Here is a 15,432-nt window from a genome sequence, read left to right on the forward strand (position 1 = left end):
CCAGGCCGGACACGTGGGTCACCCGCTCCTCTCGCAGGGACCTCTTGGTGAAGCCTCTGCCCTGCCCGACGTCCTCCCTAGCACCCGATTAATCCCTTCGCCCTCTCCGCGGCACAGCCGTGTACCTTGGTCTGCAAACAGACGGCTGTTTGAAGTGCAACAGTTTCGTGTTGCCGCTTCTGATTTCAACACCACGTTCAAAAGCGGCAGTTGCAGAGCCTGGCGCTGCACCTGGAGCAGAGGTAAAGAGGGATGAGCCGCTCTGAAAAGAGAGAGCTGGCTGAGGAGCCCAAAAAAAAAGGCCGAGAGGATTTTATTGAAGTTCAACATACAAAAAAGGTCAGATTGTCTCCCACCCTTCCCATCCAGCGTTCCCTAACCAAGTAACCTTATTCACAGTGACGGCTCCAGCCCTACCACAACGCTGTCCTAACCGTGGCTTCCAGCACCAACGCGTGACCCCATCTAAAAGCACGGCGTGTTCTGGCATCTCAGCTCGGAGCTCCAGCTGCCCTTTTCCTAGACAGGAGGCCAGCCGTTAGAGAAAACGTTTTCCAGTAGCAGGAAACACAAAAGTCAGTTGCAGTGGGGTTGTGTCGGTTTGGTTTGGTTTGATTTTTTACAGCGTGGCTGCCTAAAACCGCACGAACATTGGGTCAGCCCCTAATCCTTATCTTTGCGCCGAGGCAACCCTGACCCGCAAACTGCCTACCTGGGTAACTTTCACAAGTGGTTCGTTGATTTAAGCATTAACTTTCAGCAGTGCTTTACAAACCGTGCCCGGAGGAAGCTGTTAGCTTGCTTAAAAGCTTCGTATCCCATCCCTAACCGGCCCGATTCTCTGCCCTCTGTCTGCAGGCCCTGGGGACAGTCAGGATTAAGCTTGGCTGCGCGTTTCTGCAGGCGGTGTGTTTGCTCAGCTGCTACCATGCAGAATAAAGTGCATGTCATTCTCCCAGCACAAAGCCTTCTGCTGTCCGGGGCGCCCGCTTCCCACCCCCTGTGCTGTTTGGTGCTGCGGTGGTGGCAGAAGATGCCTGCTCCACGCAGCGAGCTGGGCTGGCTCGTGACTGCTCGTGGCATCAGTCACCGCCTGCATTGAGCTGCAGCGCTTAGGACAAGGCAGAATACCTCCGAGAGGGGTATCCTATTCAGCGCCAGCCCCTCTGATCCAAAGAACGACTCTTCTTTTTTTTTTTTTCCTTCTCCTAAAGTCTCAGCCGCACAACTCTGCTGTCCAAATCCCGCTGCCTCCCCGTGAGGCAACTGTGGGGCCACGGGGACAGTCCGAGCACCAGCCAGAGCGCGGATCCGGCAAAAACGTTCATTCATCAGCCTGCAAAGTCTGAGCCTTCTTCTCTAAGGCTTCTCCTCCTGGGCCAGCAGCCCCGTTACCTCTTCTCCATCTTCTGCATCTGCAGGCTGAGCGACGTGAAGCTGGCGAGGAGGTCCGTAACCTCATCCACCTGCCAGAAGAACACAGCTGGACGTCAGGCAGGGGAAAGCAGCCTCAGGAGGCTGATGCTTGACCTCCAGCTCGTCTAACCAGCCCTGAAGATAGAAGCGTGTTGCTGCATTACTCAGAACTCAACAGGGAGCATCACGGCCACGGCCTCTAAGCTCGAGGGCCAATCCTTTGTACCAGAAAACGAGGAGCAAACAAAATAAAACCAACCAAACGGGCAAAACGAAGGCACCCTGTGCGTTTGTGCTGCCTCCTGGCCTTAAAATGCCTCGGCACATCTGGTGTCCAGCTTCTCTGCAGAGCTGCTGAACACCCTGATGCTTTCTGCATCCTGAATTCCAGCTGAAGGAGTCCCACAAGTCCCCACGTAACTCGGCCACGTCACCCAGAGCGAGCAAGAACACGTCCACAAGCCTGTCTTTAAAGCTGCCTGGCTCACGTAGCAGCTCTTGAAGGCAGAAGCCACCACGCGAGCAGGTGAGTCACCCGGCGCTGCCTACCTGCTCCTTCGTGCTGGTCATCTGTAACTTGGAGCAGAGGTCGTCCAGCTGTTCCTTCTGCTCATGCCTCCCCAGGCGGTCCAGGTATTCCCGCAACATCTGGATGATCTGAAACGCACGGGCAGAAGAGGCGAACATCAGACAGCCCCGTCAGGCTGGGGCGTTTTTGCAGGAAGAAGTTGAAATTTTAAAATTCAGAGCAGCGGGGTGGAAAAAGGAAGGTCTCCGGAAACGGAAGGAAAGGAAAAAGCCAAACTCTCCCCAGAGCAGCTAAAAGACTAGAAAAAGGCTTTAGACTTTAAAACAGCTGCTCAAGATGTGAGCTATAGCACGCAGGAGGCTGCCAGTGGCTGCAGCACCTCCCGGGGACGTGGGAGCGTTTCCTTTACCTGTTTCACTTCGAGGCGCACGGCCTCCAGGCTGTGGGAGAGCCCTTCCTGCAGGATGTTGAGCTTGGATTTAGCGAGGTGCAGCGGGGTTCTGCCAGCCCGATCCAAGGCGTCGACTCTGGCCCCTGCAGGAGCAAGGAGAGAAAGCGAGGGCTGTCTTAAAGACCGGGGAACGCCAGCGGGGCAGGGGCAGGCTGTAACTGTTCGAGAGGAAACGTTACCTCCGCGCAGCAGCGTGGTGATGACGGGAACGTGGTTCGTGCAGGCAGCTGGGGAGGGAAAACACAGGACACACCGCTCAGAGGTAGCAGCAAACAGCAAGATTTCTGCTCAGGTGCGCAGCTCGCCACTTTTCCAAGGCTCTTTGCCGTGAGAAAGAGCCCCACTGTTAAGTGTCATCTCATGCTCAAGCCTGGGTACTCCCTCTGGGACAAATCTTGGGGCCAGCAGAGGCAGGGGAATGGATTTTCTCTAAATCCGACCTGACGCCCTCATGAGGGACGAAGGGATTGGAAAGAATCCCTTGGAAGTTCTTCAAGCTGGGGACGCGTGCCGTGATGCACAGGAAAGAAGATGCAAAGGAAAAAAGAGCAATGCAGAGCTCACCTCACCTCCCCGCACGCAGAGCTGAGCTGTGTGGCACTTACCCAGGTGTAAGGGAGTGTTCCCCAGCCCGTCCCTCTGGTTTGGGTCAGCGCCGTGGTCCAGAAGCAGTTGCACTGGAAGCAGTGACAAAGAGACAAGTCAGTCCCTTCCCTCCGCCCCGCTGACTGCACCTCGCTGCTGAAAGAAGCCTCGTTTGGCAGCAGGCGGCGTGCCACCGCCCCGCAGCTGCGTTAGGGGTGCTTCTCTCAGCTCCCCCACTCCCGGAGAGGAAGGACTGGGGCTAAGGACACCCTACAACCAGCACAGCCCCACAGCTGGGAGCTGCCGCTGCTCCCACCCCAGCTAGGGGGACTGCAAGTCCCAGAGCTGGAACTCAGCTGGCAGCTGTGCCATAAAACAGGCAGAATCGGCAATTTCCGTTAGGTGCTGCATCAAAAGGAAGAACATCCCCCCCCAAAACGCTCCCTCCCCACTCACCGATGTGGTCGTTGCCGTTGCAGGAGGCGAAGTGCAGGGCTGTCCGGCCTTTGTCGTCCGCGGCGCAGGGGTCGGCTCCATCCTCCAGGAGTTGCTGCACTGACAGCGCCAAGGAGGAGGAGGAGGTAAGTTGCAGGGGCACCCGATCAGAAAGGGGTGACGCCACCTGCTCCTCCGCAGCTAAATGTGGACTTTGCACGCCGTCAGCTGGGCGTGAGCTAGCTCCAGCAAGCATCCAGGCTCAGCAGAAGCAGCAACACGCCCTCCACCCCCTGCTACAGCCTTCGTCAGCTCCCGAAACTGCCTTAAAAGCCAAGCCAGCGGCTGTAATGGCTAACGCTCAAGATCCACCTAGCCAAATATTCAGGCTCCGAGAACGAACAGCAGCAAATGGAGCATACAAAGATGCCAAGGATGCGAGCCTTGAGTCACCTGTATCTCAGGCGCTTCCCAAGCCAGAAATAGCAGCGTGTGGTCAGCAGCCCTCCACGGGCTGTTCACGGATTTCTGCAGTCGTGTTTTGCATCTGCATGAACTCTGCCCATCAGCGCGGACCCGCGATGCGAAGTTTCACAGTGTAACCCCGCCCAGCGAGGAAAAACCTCACTACCTCTCCACATCTGTTTTGAACAGGCCACTTCCTGGGTTCACCTGCAGCTCCTAGCTTTTGCCCTAAGAGTGGCGGTACGAATATATTGTTAAGAGATGTATGGAAGCGAGCTAACGAACAGCCCCAGCAGTTTTATCATCAGCTCCTTGCGGTTGCTCCCATCGCTCTTGCACCCAGCAGAGCTGTCTGCTTTTCCTCGAGCTGTGGGAACACCTCAGGATCATAAAGAGGGGCATCGATGTATCAAACACAGGCACAGAATGAAACAAACAGCGTTTTCACGAAGCCTGACCCTTTCAGTCTCCATTTTGACCTGCTGACTGAAGCCAAGCCGCACCCTTCCAGCCCTGACAGCACCCACAGCCTGTACCCATCACCTTGAGGCACCTTACGCCGGTGCCCGCCGCCTCACCTGTATCCAAATCGTTCCCGTTGGCGGCTTCCCGCAGCCTCTTCAGCGCTGTGGAGAGAAGCCGGCCGTTACCCTGCAGGCCCGGAGGGGGGGGGGTGCTGAGCCCCCCACCCCCCCCAGCCCGGCCTCCCCCACTCACCGTGGCTCTCCTTGCCCGTAGGCCCCAGGCGGCGGTGCAGGCGGGCAGCCCTGCGCAGGCGGCGGGCCGGGATCTTGCCGGCGGGCTCGTCGCGCTGCCACAGGACGTGCAGGCAGCCCAGCGGGCCGCCCCCCGCCGCCGCCATCGCCGGGCCTGGCCCCGCTGCCGGCCCTGAGGCGCCTCCGCCGCCGCCGCCGCCCTCCTCCATCCCCTCACGGAGCGCAGCGGGCCGCCGGGGGGCGGGACTAGCGCGTTGCCATGGCAACGGCTCGGCTCGGCCAATCGGAGGCGCGGCCAATCGGGGAGGAGGGAGCTGCGAGGGGATGATGGGCAGGTGGTACATCCAATCAGAGGGAGGAATTTAAGACGGGCAGGTGGCTCGACCAATCGGAGCGCGCGCGGCCGCTCGCCTCAGCCGGGGTGCGCGGCCTCGCTGCTCCTTCCTGCCGCGCCGCCAACATGGCCTACCCGGGAGAGGACTACGACAACGACGTGAGGGGGCTGGGGGGGGGGCTGGGACCGAATCCGGATCGGAATCCGGATTGGGATTGGGATTGGGATTCTGATCCGGGTCCGTGACCTCTCTCCCGCAGGCCGCCTACGACCCGTACGCCTACTCGGCCGACTACGACCTGCACACGGGTGGGTGCGGGCCCGGGGGGGGGATGCAGGCCCTGGGGGGGGTCCCCACAGCTCCCCCTGACCGTGCTCTGTGCCCCTCGCAGGGGACCCGAAGCAGGACCTGGCCTACGAGCGGCAGTACGAGCAGCAGACCTACCAGGTGATCCCCGAGGTGATCAAGAACTTCATCCAGTACTTCCACAAGACCGTGTCGGATCTCATCGACCAGAAGGTGTACGAGCTGCAGGCCAGCCGCGTCTCCAGCGACGTCATCGACCAGAAGGTCTACGAGATCCAGGACATCTACGAGAACAGGTACCAGCCCAGCTGGATCGCCCCCGCAAACCGGGTCAAATCACTCCCAGCTTGTAAAAGGAGTCGCTAATGGTCTTGTTCCAGCTCTGGGTTTTCTTTAAGATACAGCCCACAGTTTGATTTAAATTGGAAAAACAAAACAAAAGCATATTTCTAGGCTATTCATTTAATATAACCCTTGGTGAGCTGTGGCCCATCTGAAAGAACATAAAAGTCCCATGGGATGTGACAAAAAGTGAGCCCAGCAGTGTCAGTTTGTAGAAAGCAGTGAGGTATAATCACGTCCGTTCTCTACAGGTGCTCCTGTTTGTGCCCTTAGCTGCGTTGCTTTACCATAAAGAGAATGTAAAAGTAACACGTGCAACTGATCCATACTTTAGGGACAAACTAAGGATTTTAATTGCTCTGTTTGCCCCTCTTCTTTGCTTCAACATTGGTCTTAATATTTGGGGATGTCTACTTCCCATCAAGTCCAAGCCTTCTGTATCGTGAACTCTTAACTCCCGCTCTCTGGTACTGCTAATCAGTTTCTCATGCTGTGTGTGTGTCTATCTTTCAGCTGGACAAAGCTGACAGAAAGGTTTTTCAAGAACACCCCGTGGCCAGAGGCGGAGGCCATTGCCCCCCAGGTTGGAAATGGTGAGCGTTTCTTCCTCTTTCCTTATCAGAGAGCTAAGGAACTAAACCACTTCTGATTTATTAGCGAGCTGGAGCACGCTGTCACTGATCTCTGAGTCACTCATCTTCGCTCACTGCGGCAGCTCCATCAGTAGATGCCTGTCAGGAGGTCAAAACTGAACAAAATTTCCTCTTTTGCCTCTCTTTATTGTTGTGCCAGTACGAGCGTCACCAGCATCTCTGAGAGCTCCAGTTGCTTGAGCCTCGTGGTTTGCTAATGCTCAGTTCTCTCACCGTTTACAGATGCAGTTTTCCTCATCCTGTACAAGGAGCTGTATTACAGGCACATCTATGCCAAAGTCAGCGTGAGTATTTGCCCCGTGTCTTCCTTTGGGTTGTACGCTGGCTTCTCTGGGCCAGAAAACTCACCCAGCGTTGGTGAGTTAGGGAAGAAGGAGCTGCTGGGAGGGAGTTGAGTTTTTTTTTCTGGATAGAGCTGTAAATACAAGATTTACAGATGGGTTTGTTTTGTGTGTTCCTTTGTGGCTCTTAATTTGTTCTTCAGATTAGCGGGTGGGTGAGAGTGGGTGTCACAGGAGAAGGCCACGTTGTTTGTGGCTAAAATACTGTGTGGGGTCAGAGTGCTTAGTGGAGAGGGAAATACAGGCACCGAAGAGGAGAAGGAAAGAGAAAAAATAATAATCTATAGAAAAACACTTTTTTCTTTTCCCCTTAAAAAGGCCAATTTGAAGTCAATAGTAAAATCAGAGTAGTTCTTGGTTGTTTAAGGAAAGAAACCGAGCAGGTATGTGACTTACAAGGTAGATGAATAATAGCTGTAGCTTTGATGGGGACCAGAGGGTGGAGAAATGGGAACTTCAAAACGGTCACTTTATTAACCCACGTTCAAGGCTTGCTTTAACAGGAGGGACTGGTTTCTTGAGTTGCTCTGTGAGAGGTTCTCAAACTGCCCATGGGTGTCTACAGGTGAAGCAGGGAAGGTGGCTCTAGGAAGAGTGATTCCCTGCTGTGGTCACTGGTCTTTCGAAAACGTTTAAAAATATTGTCTAGGGTCCAAGGTCTTTCGTGAAGGGAGAAGAACAAGAAGCTGTGGAAAGTAATATGAAATCTGGTAGAAAATTGGCTCTAACATCACCAAATTAAACTCTGTACTGCTGTGACCGTTGACTGTCCTGCCTATAAATTCAGTCCTGCTGCGCTTCAAACTAAACAGGCTGAGCTGCCTTCTTGTTGCAGGGGGGCCCCACTCTGGAGCAGAGATTTGAATCTTACTACAACTACTGCAATCTCTTCAACTACATCCTGAGTGAGTTGCTGCAATTCTGTTTTGCTTCGTGTGCTTTGGAGAGAAAGAATGGGTGGAGAGGATAAAGCTGGAGGAAGGGGGAGAAACTGGAAGATGCTTGCTTATAGACTGTATAGAGAAAAGTAGTCTGTGAGCTTTCCATATATTTGAATTTATTGAACTTTAAACCACAAAAAGCCCAAAGTTTACAGTGCTTTTTGAAATGTTCTAAAGGGAGAAAAGAGAAAGAAAGAAAATCAAAACAAAACTTATTTAGTTTTCCATCTTCCTTGAATTTTTGCTTACAGATTAATTTTGCTTTTAAGGTAAAGGTAAGCTAGGAAACTGCAGCAGCACCTCACAGCTCTTTACCATTGTTGGCTCCGCTTGGGATAAATTTAAATGTTTGTGACTTCCTGCCAGGTGTCTTGCAGAGAAAAGTGGCTGGGATAAACCCCTAGAATTTGTGTGCAGTTTCTGAGAATTGCTGCTGAGCAGTCACACACTAGACATTAGCCCTATATATACTCGTGTTCTTTCAAAATGAGGGCAGCTGAGGTAGCCAGAGCTACACAGTTCCTTGCTGGAAACTTCATTCACCTGCTCCTGCATTTCCCAGCTTAGAAAAATGCTCAGTTCTGTCTGTGCCTCCAGTTCTGCCACCGCTCTTGCTCGAGGTGTTAATTTCTCATCTGTTACTAACGATCTTTTGCAGATGCTGATGGTCCTGCTCCTCTGGAGCTGCCCAACCAGTGGCTCTGGGATATCATCGATGAATTCATATACCAGGTACGTGACCCTGAGACCCAGCCATTGTGGGGTGGCCTTGTCTCTGTTAGCACTATTAAATTTTCCATCTTCCTCTCTGTCGTTCTCATATCTAGGGTATCATTGCAGGTCAATCGACTCGGTGAGCACTGTTATTCGTGCGACACTGAGTAGATGAAATAGTTGTAAATATACAGGTTTCTAAGCTACCAGGAGCCATTTAGGGAGTCTGAACCTCTACTGATATTTCTGTTTCAGTTGTTGCGCTGTTTTTGTTTTGGTGGTGGTGGTGGTGTTATTTTTTTTCCTCATTTGGTTTGTATTTTTTTTTTTTTTTTTACAGCTTCATTTTTGCCTGGTTTATACAAAGCCTGACTGAAATCTGCTGCTATAACCACAAAGACTTTATTAACTTGTTCATACTAGTTCCGTTGTTCCGTGGTTTTACTTTAGCTTTGTATTTTGTAGTTTGCAGGGCCTTTATGCATGCACTGAGAGATTAGTGACCTTATTTGAAATCTGTGGTCTAAGATCTTGATGTCAGGAAACATTTTTATGCTTATTGTTCGGAGTGCAGTAATTCAGCTCTCAAATACTATTCATTTTTCTCTACAGACTCCTTTCTGTGTGACTTAATATTGTAGAGGTGCTTGGAATTCCTCAAGTGCAGTCTTGGAAAGCTGATATAAAAAAGGATGTGTGTGTGTGTGCGCAGACACATCTTATGACTTGGTCGTTCTTTTTGTTACTTCTTTAGTCAGCAAATCTGTGTTTAGTTGCCTGTCCTAACTGTCTAAGAGATCGTTCACTTGGTTGTGTTTTCTGGCCTTTTTCCTCAGCTTGCCTCTGCACAGTACCAGATTTTTCTGTAGGTCTTTTAATGGTGGTGTAATTTGCTGTTTTATCTTCTACGTGGTCTCAAATTAAATTCCTGTTTTCCGTGGGACTTGTAGCTTGTCGTACTGCATTTGTGTGATCAACTCAAGAGCGTACTGCACTTAGTTGAACATCTCCAAACTAGCCCCTCAAAATCAAATCTGTTTTTTCACCCACAGTTCCAGTCTTTCAGCCAGTACCGCTGCAAGACAGCCAAGAAGTCTGAAGAAGAAATCGATTTCCTTCGTTCCAACCCCAAGATCTGGAACGTCCACAGCGTCCTTAACGTGCTGCACTCCCTGGTGGACAAATCCAACATCAACCGACAGCTGGAGGTGTACACAAGTGGAGGTGAGCTAGCTGGGTGACGCCAAGCAAGGTTGGTGTCTCTGCTGCCTTGCTTTGGTTCGACCAAGCTCTGTTCTCTTTGTATGGGAGCTGGATCGAACCCTTAGGCATCGGATGGATTAATTTCGACGAGGTTCTCATGTTCTCATAGGCCTTACATGAGCAATGAGTACACCGGAGGTCTTGCTCCTTTATTTGTAAGCACAGAGGTGCGGAAAGGAGAGCTCATTCCCTCGGAGGGACAGCATAATGGTTCCTTTTTTCATTCCTAGGTGATCCTGAAAGCGTGGCTGGTGAATATGGTCGCCACTCCCTCTACAAGATGCTGGGCTATTTCAGCCTGGTGGGGCTGCTGCGCCTGCACTCCCTGCTGGGGGATTACTACCAGGCGATCAAGGTTCTGGAGAACATTGAGCTCAACAAGAAGGTAACGAGGCAGCAAACCCTCCGCTGCCCTTTTCCAGATGCTTCTCTTAAGATGGGCTCCTGAAAAATTGCCATAATCGATCCTGTAGCTGAGGAAGAGCTTGGTGGTGGTGTGGGGAGTTTGTTTATAGGCTTAGCTGGAAGAAACGTCTAGTTCCACGCTTGTGTGTGCTGAGCACAGCTGGAGCTTTGGCAGCAGATCAAGCCATATGATAATGGCTGCTGCTGTTGGAGCACATACCCCCGATTCTTTAGGAGGTTTGTTTGTGTTGTGCAAGGCAGCGTCGTTATGGGGAATATTAATTGGGCTGTAAGTGGTAGCACAGTGCTAACGGGATACATTGCTCCCACCTTGGTTTATGGCTCATTCCTCTTCTTTCTGACTCTTCTTGTTCTCACTGTGCCCACTCCCACCCTGCGTGTGTTTGCTCTGGAGTTGGGTGTTACTTGTGACAACAGCAGCTAAAAAAAAGTCCCTCTGCAACACGGGCTTGGTCCAAGGCTCGGCAGGAAACAGCGAGAATTGACAGGAGTTGAGCGAAGCAGTACTAGGCACAGCGCGAGGGTCTTCTGCTTGCAGGAAGCCGTGGAAAACATAGGGGGTGGGATAATCTAACAAGCAGTGAGGAAGCCAGTGCAGGGACGGGTGTGAGGTGAGGTTTCCTACAATATTTTCTGTAATTGTTGGGGTCGGAGGTGGTTGTCTCCCCTCTAATGGTTCATCCGTCCTTCTCAGAGCATGTACTCCCGGGTGCCTGAGTGCCAGGTGACCACCTATTACTACGTGGGCTTCGCCTACCTCATGATGCGGCGTTACCAGGACGCCATCCGCGTCTTCGCCAACATCCTCCTCTACATCCAGAGGACCAAGAGCATGTTTCAGAGGACGACCTACAAGTACGAGATGGTAAGAGAGTGGGTCCAGGCTTCCCAAAAGAAAATGCTGCTGTCTTCTTTCCTGTCCCTCCTCTGTCACCCGATAACCCACGTCTAATAATCCAGCTTTATTTTCTGAACTGATGGTGGCTGGAGAGCTTTTGACCTCCTTTGCCATTTGTCCCAGTATTTTCTTTTAGCTGTGTTACTGGTTCCTTTAGCTGCTTGCTGTGCAGTTGCCCCTCTTCCACCTGCATTTGTCCTGTGGGCAGTGTTGTTAATGAATGTCAGCTGCTAATGATATTCTACCAAAGCTCCTTAAAACTCAGTCCTGTTCGGTCCCGTGTTTCAGGCGTCGTCTGTTATCAGATACATTTCCATTATCAGGTAGTCCTATGCAAATTGGTTAAATCATCGTGGCTAAAACAAAACTGCTGTCTTTCTCCACCTAAGCTGCCTCTGATGCCTTTTTTTTTTTTTTTTTTTTTCTTACCTACCCTGCTGCTATTCTCTCCTCTTCGTCCTTATGATTCATTTACAACTCTCATGTAGCCAAATCAGGCAGTTCCTATTTCCGTGGCACTTCAGAAACTTGGCGTGTTAAGTTTTAGCCACATAACTGCTTCATCCCTCACTCATCTGAATTTTCCTTCTCCCTCTTTTCTTCCTTGATAACAGTCCCCTGCCAGTCTGTGTAGGAGATGACTTAAACTCTTTTCCTTTCCTGTCCCTACTCCTCTGCACTTCCTTGCACCAAAGCCATCAGACCTGCTTCTGGCCATCCAATCTCTGTGTGGCTGTGGCTACATTCACCCCTCTGGGCTTTTTCCTCTTGTCATTTCCCCTTTTTCGTTGACGATAGCCTTGATTCATCTGCTTTGCCCAGAAGCCCTTCTCCTTGCTGCTATTCCCCTTGAGCTTTAGGGCCAGCAGTGCTCTGGGTGAAGGGTCTGTCTCTGAAAAACACAGCTCCCAGCTCTCTCCTGCGCCATAAACCCCGAAGCCCACCCCCAGGCTAACAGGTTCTCCTCTCGGCCCCAGATTAACAAGCAGAACGAGCAGATGCACGCGCTCCTCGCCATCGCCCTCACCATGTACCCCATGCGCATAGACGAGAGCATCCACCTGCAGCTGCGAGAGAAGTACGGCGATAAGATGCTGCGCATGCAGAAGGGGGACGCGCAGGTCTACGAGGAGCTCTTCAGTTACGCTTGCCCCAAATTCCTCTCCCCCGTGGTGCCCAACTATGACAACGTGCACCCTAACTACCACAAGGAGCCCTTCCTGCAGCAGCTCAAGGTCTTTGCTGACGAGGTTCAGCAGCAGGCTCAGCTCTCCACCATCCGTAGCTTCCTCAAGCTCTATACCACCATGCCCGTGGCCAAGCTCGCTGGCTTCTTGGACCTGACGGAACAGGAGTTTCGCATCCAGCTGCTCGTCTTCAAGCACAAGATGAAGAACTTGGTTTGGACCAGCGGCATATCTGCGCTGGATGGGGAGTTCCAGTCCGCCTCTGAGGTCGACTTCTATATTGACAAGGTTGGTATCTGCCCCTCGCTGCCTGTTCCTTCGCCCAGCAAATTTTGGCAGCACCAGGTTTTGCTCCAGCCTGTGGGAAACGTCCCCACGCCACGTGATGGGCTGCCCACGATGGAGCTGTAGCCACGCTTGGTGGAAGTGCTGGTGGATGAACAGTGACAGGGTATTGCGGGCAGCTTTGGCAGTTATCACACCCAGGAGAAAAAGGCCCTAAATGTCTTCTCTGGGACAGAGTGAATCATTTGTCAGGGTTCTCAGGGGCTGGGGGCTGGGTGAGAGTGCTGTCAGCGTCTGGTGAGGTTAGCAGCTTTGTAGGCGTGTCCCCTGTGTCTCTCCTTTGCTTGTCATGTTCCAGTTCTGGTTAGATCCACTTCTAGCTGCTGGCGGAGGGAAGCAGAGCGTGAATTGGGGTTGGGGCTGTCAAACTGCTGCTAAGAGAGCTGAAAATATGCAGAGGGTGCAAATACAAGGCAAGTTTGGGACACATCTCAGGCGAGGGTAAAGGGAAGGCAGTCCCCAGGGAACAACGCTTGCTGTGGGACTAGCACAGGTCAGGTGTGTGTGCGGTGCTCAACTGGGGCTGGAGTCGAGCCCCTTTTGTTGCCCCTCCTGTCCGGCAGTGCCTGCTGCTCCCTGCCAGCACAGTCCTCTTCCTGACTTCCTGCTCTTCCTTCCCCAGGACATGATCCACATCGCAGACACAAAGGTTGCTCGGCGCTATGGGGACTTCTTCATCCGCCAGATCCACAAGTTTGAGGAGGTGAGGCCAGACAGGAAAAACTGCGTTAGCTCTGTGGGAATAGTAGGGAAAGGTTTGGGCTCTGCAGAGCCTGATGAAGGAGTGCTTTGTGTGTGTGTGACAGCTGTGCTGCGCCTTGCTGGGCAAAGGCAAGTGGTTTGAGCAGCAGCTGCTCACTTCGGAGGTTCTTACTTTTGTATGTTCTCGTGTAAGAAGTTCTCATCCAGTCGAGCCACACCAAAAAGGAGGGTTTTACTTCCTAATGCTGCGGACTGCATTGTCCCTAGACCAGTGTGGTGTTCCTCACACCTCTACCCTCATAACTGAGGCTCCAGAAAGCATCCTGAAAGACTTGACGGGCCGTGACGTGCTGTCACTGCTCCGCTCTCCCAGCAGAGGCTGCTGTGGGGTTGGGAACTTTGGCAGCAAAATCCCGAGACGGGGGGGATGTGAGCAGCACATAGCTAAGGGTTACCCTGTTAAGATACAGTTTCCAGAACTTTGCAGCCTCTCTTCTCCCCAGATCTCCCTCTGCTGTCTTGGAGAGGATGAGAGAGTTCCTCTAATTCTGTTCCACACGCTGCCTGCAGCTGCAGGAGAGCTGTTTTTGCAGTAATTTACAGAGGAAGGAGTAGAGCCCCTGGATTAAGGCTGCTAAGGAGATCAGTAGCATGTGTCGATCCCTCTGTCTTCTTCTGACCTTTGCTTTTTCTAATTCCAGCTGAACCGAACCTTGAAGAAGATGGGCCAGAGACCCTGAAGCTTCTGGGGATGCAACAATCGGCCTGAGCAGAGGAGTGGGTGGGAGAGATTATTCTCTTTGCCGTGAGGGAGGGGAGCCCAGGGTTCTGGCATTTCTGGAATCCTCTGCGGCTCAAAAGGTTTTTGTACTTTAAATAAGCAGACTCATTTGGCTCAAACCATCCTATGAAGGACGAGACATCTAATAAAGGAGTGGAATTTTCCCGGTGAGCATTCAGTATCTGCTATTCTCTTTCTTTTTTTGTCTCCCCTTCACGTAAGAACATAATTGCATCCGGAGCTATGGGCAGCCACTGCTGGTTTGTGCTGTCTGTGGCTGATTCTGTAGCAGGTAAGTGGGAGCAGCTCTACGAGGTGCTGCACACAGCGAACAGGGAAGGCTGCAGGAGTGGTGAACAGGGCGAAAAGGAGCTGTTCCACAGCATTTCCACAGGATATGGAAAAAGTCACAAGCTAATATTATTCCTTTCAGCTGTTGTTCCACGTCGAATAAACCCGAGTCATGGTTGTTTTCCTAGAAGGTTGCCTCTTTGCCTTCCCACCCCTCTTTTTTTTTTTTAGCTCTTAAGAAGTAGAAATGCTCCCAAGTGAATCAACATGTTTTTAAAGGAAAGGGTAGGATATTTTTAAACATTCAACCGATATTAACTTTGGTCATCTGATGAGATGTCCTTGCTGGAGGCTGTGTTTTATTTCAGCACAGGCAATGCCCAAGTCCGGGCCCTTAATTTAATGGAGTTCATTTTCCCCAGAAAATTGCCCGAGGGCATTCGATTTGTTAAAACCTTTTAAATGCTTTGAGCTTCAAATGTTTTCGTAGCTCTCCCTCCAGCCACCTTGCATTCTTCCAGGCAAACTTGCAGTGCCTTGAAAGAGCAGCTGAAAACTGGCCCTGTAAAGGGGAAGCAAGGACCTATAAATATTGGGGAAGATAAAAGGATGCAAAGAATGAATTGCATCTCCTCAACCCGCCACGCCCTGTCTCCCCCGTCTCCTTTTGCAGGCTGCCTTTAAATAGTTTTGTGTTTGAGTGGAAACAACAGGTGCAAAAGGAAAAAAAAGCAAAAAACCTGCGTGTGTAATGGGAAAGCTACACAAAGCACTCTTCGTGTACCCCCTCTGCCTCCTGGGACCCCTCCCTTTCATTCCTTTCCACTGAGAGAGGGTCCTGGCAGCCCAGCGTGGCTTCATGTGGGATTCTGTGTGCAAGACAGGAATAATAAGCCTTTGTTGGGCTACACGCCGTGTTCGAACGAGGGTCAAGTTTCTACTGTCCTGGATAACTTCAAAAGTTGCATTCCCCATCATGAAGTCCTGTAACTCAAGCAGGCAGGGCGCAGGCAGCAAGGTTTACGTGGGTAACTCCTGCTGGTGTTGTGCTTGCTCAGAGCTTACGCCTGGTTTTGAAGGGTTGGGGGCAACCAAACCATGAAAGGGAAGGGCTGAGATGCTGCTGCACTGCAGCAAAACAGGAGCTGGGTGGTGTTCCAAGAGAATCTGGTCCTTTTTATTTTTAGGGCTGGCGCTTCCCACCTAGATGATTCTGTGATTCCGTGACTCTTCTGCCTGGGTGTATTTACCAACAGCAGCACAGTGACTAGAGCTGTCAACAGCAACACCCCTCCTGCTTTCTCCTTATC

General features: G+C 51.8%; 2 protein-coding genes across 3 annotated transcripts; one reads left to right on the plus strand and one right to left on the minus strand.

Moving 5' to 3' along the window:
* Positions 1 to 384: 384 nt before the first annotated feature.
* Positions 385 to 4,791, minus strand: ANKRD54 (ankyrin repeat domain 54). Of its 2 annotated transcripts, XM_084285751.1 has the most exons (8): positions 4,599 to 4,791; positions 4,460 to 4,507; positions 3,438 to 3,536; positions 3,002 to 3,073; positions 2,576 to 2,623; positions 2,355 to 2,479; positions 1,966 to 2,073; positions 385 to 1,466 (listed from the first exon to the last, which is right to left on the minus strand). In XM_084285751.1, the coding sequence occupies exons 1-8, from the start codon at positions 4,741 to 4,743 to the stop codon at positions 1,392 to 1,394; spliced, it is 720 nt and encodes a 239-aa protein (XP_084141877.1). In that variant the 5' UTR covers positions 4,744 to 4,791; the 3' UTR covers positions 385 to 1,391. The 2 variants fall into 2 exon arrangements, with proteins under 2 accessions (XP_084141877.1, XP_084141878.1); XM_084285752.1 differs by lacking the exon at positions 2,576 to 2,623.
* Positions 4,792 to 5,004: 213 nt separating this feature from the next.
* On the plus strand, positions 5,005 to 14,012 carry EIF3L (eukaryotic translation initiation factor 3 subunit L). Its single transcript, XM_084296773.1, has 13 exons — positions 5,005 to 5,090; positions 5,192 to 5,240; positions 5,324 to 5,534; positions 6,094 to 6,173; positions 6,456 to 6,517; positions 7,410 to 7,479; positions 8,174 to 8,247; positions 9,282 to 9,453; positions 9,723 to 9,877; positions 10,613 to 10,783; positions 11,794 to 12,291; positions 12,971 to 13,051; positions 13,752 to 14,012. The coding sequence occupies exons 1-13, from the start codon at positions 5,058 to 5,060 to the stop codon at positions 13,788 to 13,790; spliced, it is 1,695 nt and encodes a 564-aa protein (XP_084152899.1). The 5' UTR covers positions 5,005 to 5,057; the 3' UTR covers positions 13,791 to 14,012.
* The last annotated feature ends 1,420 nt before the right edge of the window (positions 14,013 to 15,432 follow it).

This window comes from Netta rufina (assembly GCF_964035555.1).
Source record: "Netta rufina genome assembly, chromosome: 1".
In the NCBI taxonomy this organism is placed as follows: domain Eukaryota; kingdom Metazoa; phylum Chordata; class Aves; order Anseriformes; family Anatidae; genus Netta; species Netta rufina.